The sequence below is a fragment of the Ranitomeya imitator genome, chromosome 1, assembly GCF_032444005.1.
Source record: "Ranitomeya imitator isolate aRanImi1 chromosome 1, aRanImi1.pri, whole genome shotgun sequence".
Taxonomy (NCBI): domain Eukaryota; kingdom Metazoa; phylum Chordata; class Amphibia; order Anura; family Dendrobatidae; genus Ranitomeya; species Ranitomeya imitator.
In genome coordinates this window covers 340,339,721-340,352,251 of record NC_091282.1, presented here as the reverse complement: position 1 = coordinate 340,352,251, position 12,531 = coordinate 340,339,721, and the positions used below count along the sequence as shown (strand labels likewise).

General features: G+C 44.1%; 1 protein-coding gene across 3 annotated transcripts in view; it reads left to right on the top strand.

Annotated features, from left to right (window-relative positions):
• RBM19 (RNA binding motif protein 19) overlaps nt 1-12,531 on the top strand; it is a 126,362-nt gene that overhangs the window by 100,331 nt on the left and 13,500 nt on the right. For all 3 annotated transcript variants that reach the window (XM_069759809.1, XM_069759808.1, XM_069759803.1), the window contains exons 21-22: nt 6,343-6,459; nt 7,255-7,360. In XM_069759809.1, the coding sequence (XP_069615910.1) occupies nt 6,343-6,459; nt 7,255-7,360 (223 nt within the window). The remainder of the gene's footprint in view (nt 1-6,342; nt 6,460-7,254; nt 7,361-12,531) is intronic.

The following is a 12,531-nucleotide window of genomic DNA, read 5'->3' as shown; positions in this document are numbered from 1 at the left end:
AAATAAAGTGCGTTATATACTGTCCCCAACACTGACATAACAAGGTCCGAATACAGTTTACATATGTTCATAAAGAGTAAAAAATACATTTATTGTGGAATTACCTGCGTTCCCGGTGTCTTATTTGTGTAATGCCTTCCATTTATGCCATTTATACTCCTTATACATCGTTTAGTTGGCTGTACATTTTAGTAGAAGATATTCTAATTTACACACTATAATGGATGCCTATTGCAGATTTTATATTCCTTCTGGTAACGTTTGGGTATCAGTCATGGGTGCGACGCGGTGCAGTTTGTCACCGCTCTGTGTATAGAGAGCAGCGGCTGTAACTGTGCCTCCTGCACTGACTGATAGCCAGCCCTAATGCTGAGCTGCTGTCAGTCAGTGCTGGAGGCGCAGTTACAGCCGCTGCTCTCTATACACAGAGCGGTGACTTAATGCACATCGGCACCGTGTGCATAACTGAAACCCAAACGCTGCTGGAGGAATGAAGTTAATTTCTCTCCAATAGAGGGGTCTAAGTGTGGGCGCCGGGTAGGTTCACAATGCTAAAAACCTGTGGATTATTCCCACATCTGCAGGTTAATAGCGGTTTTTACATGACAGGTTCACTTTAAGCAGTGCTGTACTACTATGAATTTCTGTGCCCTTCATAACCACACATGAATGTAGGCAAACAAGGAGGCGTCATATATGTATCCTAATGGTGTACAGACAAGGCAACAGGTGGAAATGGAGGAGATTAGCTTCTGTCCAAAAGAAGAAGACTCCCCTTGTAAGTGTAAATCATGGTGTTATCTGTGTGCCAGTTTTATTTTCCTTCAGCCTGGGCATCACAGATTCTTTCTGTTAACCCTGATGTGGAGGTAAGCTTCACCTAACCTGCTCCAAGCTCAGCTCAGCCTCCTGCTCAGCATTCGAGAGAACTATACGGCCGCTTGGTTATCTCATGGACAGCACTTATCTATGCTCTACCCTATCATTTATGAAAGCAGTCAGGGAAGTTTGCCGCTACGGACCTTACTAAATGCCAACTTCTTAAAAAGTGCGTTTTATAGTCAGAAAAATATGGTAAATACAAAAGAATTGCCTATATAGTCACTATCCGTGCAATACCGAAGGACTGTAGAGATGTGGAGGGGACCAGCTAGTTGATGATGATTCTGCTGTACAGATAACTTAGTGGATCTGTCACCAAATTGCACTATAAATCCTATAAGTAGAGTTCTTAGACTTGATGGGGCAGGTGTACTTGCTTTGGAGATCCATGTCAGGATGGCTGTATAATCCTGATGGAGCTGGACTCAAAATTCCCATTGTAATATTAGGCAGGAGAACTGTCAAAAACATCTGCCATGGAATTTTAAAGTAATTATTATATACTATGGTAGATGGTGGCCCAATTCTAACACATCGGGTATTCTAGACTATGTATGTAGTTTATTTATGAAGATATAAGAATAATGCATTGAATACACAGGATTTTCTTGGTAAAATATATACATTATCATTAAATTTTATTGCTCATAGAACTTAATACAACTGAACAAAATTATTAAACAGATCATCAAAATATATACCGGTAAACCATTACATGAATATCTAACTGTATTTAAATAAATCATCGGACGAAAGAAGTACATCGACACTATAATATATTTGTGCGTACCACTGTGACTGACAGCACTTGTTTAGTAAACGTGACTGAACTACGTGGCACTATGACTGACAGAACTTATTAAGTAAACGTGACTGAACTATGTGGCACTGTGATTGACAGAACTTGTTCAATAAAAGTGAGTGAACTACGTGACACTGTGACTGACAAAACTTGTTCAGTAAACGTGACTGAACTATATGGCACTGTGACTGACAGAACTGCGTCTGTCGCTGATTGGTCACGGGCGGCTGACGTGACCAAACAGCGACGCGGGATTTCTGTTACAGAGAAACAGACAGAATTAGACGATAATATAGTAGACTAGATGGTGGCCCGATTCTAACGCATCGGGTATTCTAGAATATGCATGTCCACGTAGTATATTGCCCTGCGACGTAGTATATTGCCCAGTCACGTAGTATATTGCCCAGTCACGTAGTTTATTGTCCAGTCACGTAGTATATTGCCCAGTCACGTAGTATATTGTCCAGTCACATAGTATATTGCCCAGCCACGTAGTATATTGCCCAGCCACGTAGTATATTGCCCAGTGACGTAGTATATTGCCCAGCCACGTAGTATATTGCCCAGCCACGTAGTATATTGCCCAGTGACGTAGTATATTGCCCAGCCACGTAGTATATTGCCCAGTGACGTAGTATATTGCCCAGCCACGTAGTATATTGCCCAGCCACGTAGTATATTGCCCAGTCACTTAGTATATTGCACAGCCACGTAGTATATTGCCCAATCACGTAGTATATTGCCCAGTCACGTAGTATATTGCCCAGTCAGGTAGTATATTGCACAGCCACATAGTATATTGCCCAGCTACGTAGTATATTGCCACGTAGTTTATTGTCCAATCACGTAGTATATTGCCCAGTCACGTAGTATATTGCCCAGCCACGTAGTATATTGCACAGCCACATAGTATATTGCCCAGCTACGTAGTATATTGCCACGTAGTTTATTGTCCAGTCACGTAGTATATTGCCCAGAGACGTAGTATATTGCCCAGTCACGTAGTATATTGTCACGTAGTATATTGCCCAGAGACGTAGTATATTGCCCAGCCACGTAGTATATTGCCCAGCCACGTAATATATTGCCCAGCCACGTAGTATATTGCCCAGCGACGTAGTATATTGCCCAGCCACGTAGTATATTGCCCAGCCACGTAATATATTTCCCAGTGATGTAGTATATTGCCCAGCCACGTAGTATATTGCCCAGCCACATAGTATATTGCCCAGCCACGTAGTATATTGCCCAGTTACGTAGTATATTGCCCAGTCACGTAGTATATTGCCCAGTCACGTAGTATACAGCACAGATCACGCAGTATATTGCCCAGCTACGTAGTATATTGCCCAGCTACGTAGTATATTGCCCAGCCACGTATGTAACAGGTTAAAAAAAAAAATAAACATATATTCACCCTCTGAAAGCCCCTTGTAGTCCTGACGCCTGTGTGCGGTGCACGCGGCAGCTTCCGGTCCCAGGGTTGGTATGAGCGCAGGACCTGTGATGACGTCGCGGTCACATGACCGTGACTTCATGGAAGGTCCTTCTCGCATAGCATCTTTGGAACCGGAACCTGCCCCTTGCACTGCCGAGGACAGCGCGCGACGTCGGAGGGTGAGAATAACCTTTTTTTTATTATTATTATTATTATTATTATTATTTTTAACATTAGATCGTTTTACTATTGATGCTGCATATGCAGCATCAATAGTAAAAAGTTGGTCACACAGGGTTAATTGTTGCGTAACCAGAGTGCGTTACACCGCGTTCCGGTAACGCTGGCATTAACCCTGTGTGAGGGTGACTGGATGACTGGAGGGGAGTATGGAGCGGGCACTGACTGCAGGGAGGAAAGAGCGGCCATATTGCCGCCGTCGCTGATTGGTCGTGGCAATGGTCGTGGGTGTTTTGCACCGACCAATCAGCAACTTGGATTCCATGACAGACAGAGGACACGACCAATGAATATGCGTGACAGACAGAAGGACAGACAGAAATACGGAAGTGACCCTTAGACAATGATATAGTAGATATATATAATTTTAGTGGAGTTGCCATACCTGCTGCTGGTGGTTAGACATCGGCATGGAGTGAACTCCGTAATAGGTGAATAGTTTAAAGGCTTTGTTCAATGAAGTTATCACCTATCTGCCGGATAAACTTATAGGCTTTTAGGAATTCTGCCAATTGGTGCGGGTCTTACGGTTGAACATACAACGATAGCTGGAAACTTTTATCCCAGTTATCGCCATTTACAATATAGCAACAGTGCACATGCCCGACTGCCTCCATTCATGGTCTATGGTGTTGCTGAGCACTGTTCTTGATTTTTTTTTTTTTTTTTTTTTTACTGCAACTCAATTGAAAAAGAATGGATCAGTAACTGGGCATTAGCACTATTACTCCATTGTAATAAGGATTTGAGTGCCCCATTCTGCTGGTTGGTGTGGACCCCTGAAGTTGAACCTCCGCTGACCTAGAAGTTAGCAAATAGTCTATGCATATGTTATTTTCACTGAATCCCTTTAAATACTGGAAGTGAATGGGATTAGACCATTTGTCACATGTCAAAAATCCATCAATTTATCATTGACAGATTGGCTGAAGTGGGGTCATGGGATTAGTTGTAGCATATTGCCAGGCGAAATGCGGCTGCCCATTAGAAAAGATCATCCAGAGTTGTCACTGTGACAAATTGGGGTTCATTTTTTTATACATAATCACAGCCAGATAAATGAATAAAGACACCATTGGCATTGCAATCGCAAATATTAACTGTGATTAAATGCGGAGGAGGTGCGCAGCCATTTCCAGTCAGGTCCATGGATGACTTGGAGACCCACAAAGAAGACCTGCATCTCTTCGACTTGTTTGCCATATCCTGTGGCAATGCTAAGACTATCAAGGCTGGAAAAAGCCATATTGAAAGCTTATTTGAGAGCAAAAGAAAAGCAGTGCTTATGAATGGTTATAGGAAGTGATTGCAGTTATTTATTCCAAAGGTTGTGCAACCGAATATTAAGTTGACGGTGCCAACAATTGTGTCCTGCCCTTTTTGGGGGGTTTTGTGTGAACTTTCCTCCAATTTGCCTTTGAACAACACACACAAATGAAATAAACATGTGTATAACAAAACTGTGTAATTGCAATAGAAATGCGTCATTTTCTGGAACAATTTTGAGAGTGCCAACAGTGTCGGCCATAACTGTATACACTAATGAGGCAGGACTAGCCCGGCAGGATCTCTCTTCCCCCGGACTAGTTGTGCTTTGGATCTTCTGATCACAACATCTGGGCATGCCTGACAACCTGCGTACAATACTGTGGACCATGATGCAGGTTGTCAATCATACCCGGGGGCAGTTATTAGGGAATCTGAGGTAGAACTAGTCCAAGGGATTAGATGTGCTTCCTTAGCGTATGCGACACTACAGGCTAAAGGTACCTTCACATTAAGCGACGCTGCAGCGATACCGACAACGATCCGGATCGCTGCAGTGTCGCTGTTTGGTCGCTGGAGAGCTGTCACACAGACCGCTCTCCAGCGACCAACGATGTCGGTAACCAGGGTAAACATCGGGTAACTAAGCGCAGGGCCGCGCTTAGTAACCCGATGTTTACCCTGGTTACCATCCTAAAAGTAAAAAAAACCAAACAGTACATACTTACCTACAGCCGTCTGTCCTCCAGCGCTGTGCTCTGCTCTCCTCCTGTACTGTCTGTGAGCACAGCGGCCGGAAAGCAGAGCGGTGACGTCACCGCTCTGCTTTCCGGCTGACCGACGCTCACAGCCGGTACAGGAGGAGAGCAGAGCACAGCGCTGGAGGACAGACGGCTGTAGGTAAGTATGTACTGTTTGTTTTTTTTTACTTTTAGGATGGTAACCAGGGTAAACATCGGGTTACTAAGCGCGGCCCTGCGCTTAGTTACCCGATGTTTACCCTGGTTACCAGTGAAGACATCGCTGGATCGGTGTCACACACGCCGATCCAGCGATGTCAGCAGGAGTCCAGCGACGAAATAAAGTTCTGGACTTTATTCAGCGACCAACGATCTCCCAGCAGGGGCCTGATCGTTGGTCGCTGTCACACATAACGATTTAATTAACGATATCGTTGCTACGTCACAAAAAGCAACGATATCGTTAACAATATTGTTATGTGTGAAGGTACCTTAAGAATCCATTCTCCATAGATTGTCAGGCACTCAGCGCTAGAGATGAGCGAATCTGTTTGGGTCCCTCCTTATGCAGCAAGCTATAGCACTTACCGAACAAGATGCATCAGGGACCCGGATACCTGGAGCGCTCCCGATAATCAGGTGTCTGGTGCCGCAGCTGCATGTGTCACGGCTGTGTGACTGTCACACCACATGCATGGAGAGCCCAACTAACAGACTCTCCATTCATATGTTGGACCGTGAAACAGCAGCGACACAAGCAGCTACGGCACCAGACACCTGATTATCGGGAGCGCTCCAGGTATCCGGGTCCCTGATGCATCTTGTTCGGTAAGTGCTATAGCTTGCCGCATAAGGAGGGACCCAAACAGGTTCTCTCATCACCTCAGATTACAGAAATCTACATTTATGTTGCTTTTAAAAGCTTTATCCACTGGATAAAGGATACACAATTTTACTTTTGTGTTTTGTAGGTCCGTAGTGCCCACTGATCGAAAGAAACAGGTGAACAAAAAGCAGAAGACCTCAAAGATTCTTGTTCGAAACGTTCCATTCCAGGCTACAGTAAAGGAAGTCCGAGAGCTGTTCAGGTGAATGCCGCTTCTTGTATTATTAGGCCTTGTCCACCAGGGGGAGGTGTGGTACTGTGTTTCTGCAGAGTGAGCTGAGCTTTGCGGTGGAGCCCCGGATGTATGGAGATTCATGCATTAGTATGCAGGGTGTACCCTTACCTACATCTTGTCATCTTTTCACACCCGATTCTGACTATCTGTGTATTGTTAGTACTCACTGCCTATCGTACCTATTGGGATTGAGTGACCTTGTGTCTCATTCATGTCACAATTTGGCATCACTGCAGTGTTCACGCTTGACTATCTTTGTTTTTCTGTGTGTCCTTGGTATGTACCGCAGACACATTGTGCGGGCTGACGACTGTTTTTTTTTTAAAAAAAAAAAATCTCAGGGGCTGATAGTATCTTTTGAGGTGTATGGGGCTTTTGTAAGAAGAATGCAGCGAGATGTCTTGGTCAGTGATTTCTTTCTTGTAAGAAAACCATTCCTGGGAGGATTTAATGCATCTTTCATTTGTTTTGTCCTTTTCTTTAACAGGATTATTGCCTGTAGTGGGAACCCTAGGTGAAGGAGACTCTGTGACCTGGGGGGAATAGAACGTTGTCTCATGCGGGTTGGTTGGAATAGTTGCCTGATGGTATAAGTGTGACAAACATAAGGAAGCATTGGTGTTAGAACCTCCATCATGGGTAGAGACATTGTGTAAAGCAATAAGTCTTAGAATTTGTGTGCTACAAGTTGGCCTCCGGACGTTGCATCTAACGGAGTTATTGTTGATTTTCCTTACTAACTTTCCTCCATGTTGAACGCAGCACTTTTGGTGAACTGAAGACCGTTCGTCTGCCTAAGAAGATGGCTGGCACAGGAGCTCACCGGGGTTTTGGTTTTGTGGACTTTGTAACAAAACAAGATGCCAAGGTGAGAACAAGATGTTAGAAGGAGCCTGTTCCTTTCCACTCTTCTGTATGTACATTCTGTATTAAAGTTGGTCATGCCTTGGCAAGACATTGGTCGTCTGAGCAAGATGGTGGCTCAGTGGTTAGCACCTGGCTTTGGGTCCTGGGTTCATCAAGGAGTTTCTGTGGTGGTCTTCTGGGTTTCCCCCCACGTTTAGATATTGAGCCCCAATGAGGACCGTGACGATGATGATTCTGCAGCATATGATGGCGCTATAAAATGAATAAATTAATTTAATCTGACTGTACACTTAGGCCATGTGCACACGTTCAGTATTTTTCATACATATGCCTCCTATTATTTAAAGTGTATTCCGCATTTCTTGTGCAAATGTTGCTTTTTTTTCCGCGAAAAAATCGCATTGCGGAAAAAAAAGCAACATGTTCATTAAATTTGCGGAATTGCGGGGATTCTGAACACCTAGGAGTGCATTGATCTACTTACTTTCCGCATGGGGCTGTGCACACCATGCAGGAAGTAAGCAGATTATGTGCGGTTGGTACCCAGGGTGGAGGGGAGGAGACTCTCCTCTACGGACTGGGCACCATATAATTGGTAAAAAAAAAAAGAATTAAAATAAAAAATAGTCATATACTCACCCTCTGATGGTCCCGGAGTCCTTCCGCCTCTCAGCGGTGCACGCTGCCGCTTCCATTCCTATAGATGCTCTGTGTGAAGGACCTACGATGACGTCACGGTCCTGTGATTGGTTGCGTGACCGCGACGTCATCGAAGGTCCTGCACACACACACCATCTATAGGAACGGACGCCGCTGAGGAGATCGGCTGTCTGCAGGTGAGTATAACCATTTTTTTTATTATTTTTAAACATTCTATCCTTTACTATTGATGCTGCATAGGCTGCATCTATAGTAAAAATTTGGTCACACTTGTCAAACACAAGTGTGACCAACCTGTCCGTCAGTTTTACAAGCGATGCAACAGATCGCTTGGAAAACTTTAGCATTCTGCAAGCTAATTTCGCTTGCAAAATGCTAAAAAAAAAAACGCGAAAAAAACGGGAAAAAATCGCAAAAAAAAAAAAAATGCGGATTTCTTGCAGAAAATTTCTGGTTTTCTTCAGGAAATTTCTGCAAGAAATCCTGACGTGTGCACATACCCTTAGTCAGTTCTCACATGTCCAAGGTCCACAGTCCGAGTACAGACCCCGATTTCTGGACAGGCCTTGGGTCTTCAGACTTAACGTCAACACTCTATGCCTATGAAGATGTTGAGGTCAGGCTTAGGAGAGCCGCGGCCAGTCCAGACAGTACTCGGACCGTGAACGTTGGAGGTGTTTTATTCCATGCCATAGTCTGCACGCCTTTTGTGCTGCTCAGATTCCGCATCCTATCTCATATTGTGCATCACACTTCTCTCCAGACATGGGGATCCTGTTTTCAGCCCCCCTTCGTAAATAGCTGTTTTCACACTGCCTCTTTCCCAATTAACAAGTGATGCATCTGTGTAAATAAACAGGCAGAGGGGGTGATGTTTAGATGCTGTTTATGCTGAACAGGATCCTCCAATTACATCCTCATTTGTACCCTAGCATTCTCAGATCTGTTAATATTTGGCTCGCACTGTGTCTCGACCCGGTCGTTCCGTCTTGGTGGGCTGGTACGGCACAGCCTCTGGCAGTAGATACAGGCAAGCACAACCTGTGACCCGGGAACACAGATTGCTTTTGGAGATATACAATATTATGGCTGCATGTCCTTGACCTATATGACATTTTTGCATTGAAGAGATCTCGGTTGTCAACAAAAGCCGTTTTGTGTTTTCCTACAATAATCTCTATCGGTTGCAGCACTATGTGGTTTATTCTGTTGCTTGAATTAATTTGTTTGGAGTCCAACTGGTTTGAAAACACCCTTTTACCGAGTCCATTATATGAGATTTTATGTGAAGTATGCTCTATACTAATATGCGTGTTTTATGGTGATTAATAATCTCACTCTTCATAATAAAAATAAGCCAATATAAAAAGATTATTAGAAGACAAATTTGAGTATTTAGAGGATGAGTCACCAGGTCAATAGTAGCTGGCTTTTCCTGTTGTTTTATTCCAGCTGTTCCCTTGAGTATTCTGCTTTTAAAAAAAATAATAAAATAAATTTACCATACGGTTCTGGAGATATGGGCCTTTATTTGTTACTAAATTTTATGGTCTTCACTAAGTGGGTGTGGCTGACGGGGTTCACCAGGGGCGTGTCTTTAAACTGCTTTGAATAATTACACAGAGAGTCACACCCCCTTGATAAAGACCATATAGAGAAGTACTAATTATAAAGGTCCATATTTTTGGCGCCATATGGTGGTGTTTTTTTTATTTTTTTATTTTTTTTTTTTAAAAGCAATATTTGGCAGTTCTTGTGAAATAAAATAAGAGCAAGAACTGGACACTTTTGATCTGCTGACAAGTCCTTTAAACCGTTCCTTCCAGAACTAGCAGCTTAAAAAATAAATAGATAATACTGCTTTGTATGTAAACTGACATAATCAAGGACCATATTGTGCAATGTCTGAATGCGCATCTGATTTCTTTCATTCACAACCAGTTGATGCAGTCATCATTAATATTAATGGCACATTCCTGCAGCTGTAGTATTGTGCCCCACAGGGTAACTCTTTAGTCAGGATAAGTCCAAATAGATCTTTGTAAGAATGTGTGGCATGTGTACAGAACCATATTCTAGACCAATATGACATTACAGAATAATTATTAAGGTATTACATTGGGGCACGCATACCACTGAATATTTTTTTATTTTCATTATGGGCCAACAAAATGCACTTGATCATGTGCAAGAGACTTTAGCCACCTATCAAACCAAACAAACTCACAGACCTGTCCTGCCAAAAAAAGATTTTCAGTAACCATTTGCCAAACTTAATATAGATTAATGAATATAAGCTAAGATTTTTTGCTTTATGTTGGCTATAGATGCTGACATTTGGCTCCTGTACAGGCAGGGATATGGAGATTGGGGGTACTGTATTTTTCCCACCATAAGGGTATGTGCACACGTTGCGGATTCTCTGCGGATCCGCAGCGTTTTTTGCTGTGCACACTTTATTATTATTATTATTATTATTTATTGTTATAGCGCCATTTATTCCATGGCGCTTTACATGTGAGGAGGGGTATACATATATATAATTGCCTAAGGGTTTTTCCGTCTGTCTGTCTTTCTGTCTGTCTGTCTGTCTGTCCTGGAAATCCCGCGTCTCTGATTGGTCGAGGCCGCCAGCAATCAGCAACTGGCACAGCGACGATGATGTCATAAAGGACGTAGAAATCCCACGTTTCTGATTCAGCGACGGGCACAGTATCGACGTAGATGCCATAATGGTTGCCATGGCGACGATGATGTCATAAAGGTTGCCTCGACCAATCAGCGACGGGCACAGCGACGATGATGTCATAAAGGACATAGAAATCCCACGTTTCTGATTCAGCGACGGGGACATGCATATTCTAGAATACCCGATGCGTTAGAATCGGGCCACAATCTAGTACATAATAAAAGCAAGTACAATAATCTTAGACAATACAAGTCATAACTGGTACAGGAGGAGTGAGGACCCTGCCCGCGAAGGCTCACACTTTGCAGAAAATCCGCTGCGGAAATGCTGCGGTTTAAAAGAAGTAGCATGTCACTTCTTTTTTGTGAATCTGCAGCGTTTTTGTACCCATTCCGTTATAGAAAACCGCAGGGGTAAAAAACATAGCAAATCTGCAAGAAAACCGCAGCAAAAACGCACAAAAAACGCTGCGGAACCGCACAAAAAACGCGACAAATCCGCAGGTGCGTTTTCTGCCAGGAGAGGCAGAATCCGCACCAGAAATTCCTAAGCCTAATCCGCAACGTGTGCACATAGCCTAAGATGCACTTTTTTCCCCCAAAATTTGGGAGGAAAATGGGTGCGTCTTATGGTGCGTACACAGTCTTACCGGGGGGGTTTTGTGAGCGGAATTGGCGGCGGCAGAGGAGTGGCGATGCTGCGCCGTGGGCGGTGCAGAGAGCACCTGAGCAGGGTCCCTTCCTCAGGATACCGTCTGCAGGAATGTGTCCACGCTGCTGTCCGGTGTCCACGCCTCTGTCCACACCGCGGCCCAATATCCACAGCGAGCGCATCACCGGTTTCCCTGCGGCCATCTTCCTGAAGGAAAATGGCTGCTGGAGGCCGCTCGTGCGCAGATTGAGTTCTCGGCATCAGGAAAATGGCCGCCAAGACCTCAATCTGCGCACACGCGGCCTTTGGCAGCCATTTTCCTGAAGCCTCCAGCGGCCCATGGCTTCAGGAAGATGGCCGCAGGGAAACCGGTGATGCGTTCACAGTGGATAGCAGTGTGGACACATTTCTGCCGCTGGCATCCTGAGGAAGGGACCCTGCTCCGGTGCTCTGCCTCACCGCCGACACCAGACCTGCAGCATCGCACCCCAGGACTGCAGCATTGCCCCACTTCTGCCGCCGCTGGCTTCCTGAGGAAGGGACCATGCCTCCTGTGACCCCGCTGTACCAGCAATGTTCCTCAGGTAAGATACCTTAAATTCGGACAAAAAGACGGACCCCCATCTCATAAAAATCTATTTTTCCCCCCAAAATTTGGGGTGCGTCTTATAGTCTGAAAAATACCATAAATAGTGATCATCCATAATGATCAAGACATACACAACATATTCTTGTCATGTGCGAAGAACCAAGGCTGCCGTTCTCAGATTCATCAGACTAGCATAGTTATAGCTTAAACTTAGAGGAAATTCCTCCCTCTTGTCAACAATTTATTTAGAAAGGTAACGAAGTACTTGGCTGAAATTAGCTATTTAAAATAGAAATGGCCAAGGTAACAAATGTGCATCCATTGGGCTCCCTGACTAGTGTGGTCCCGATTCACTACACCTGCATTGGTTAGCGATTGTCTAAGGCTATGTTGACATGTTGCATTTTTGCTGCTTTTCTTTCTGCAGGCAAAACCTGCTGTTTGGGAAGTAAAAAGCTGCTCACAAAAAACAGGTTTTTGCGCTAAGTTTTTCTGCGTTTTTATTGTCTCCGTCAATAAAAAAAAACATGATGCAACTTCCTTAGGTTTTTGTACCAAAAGTGCAGCAATATCTGATACCTGT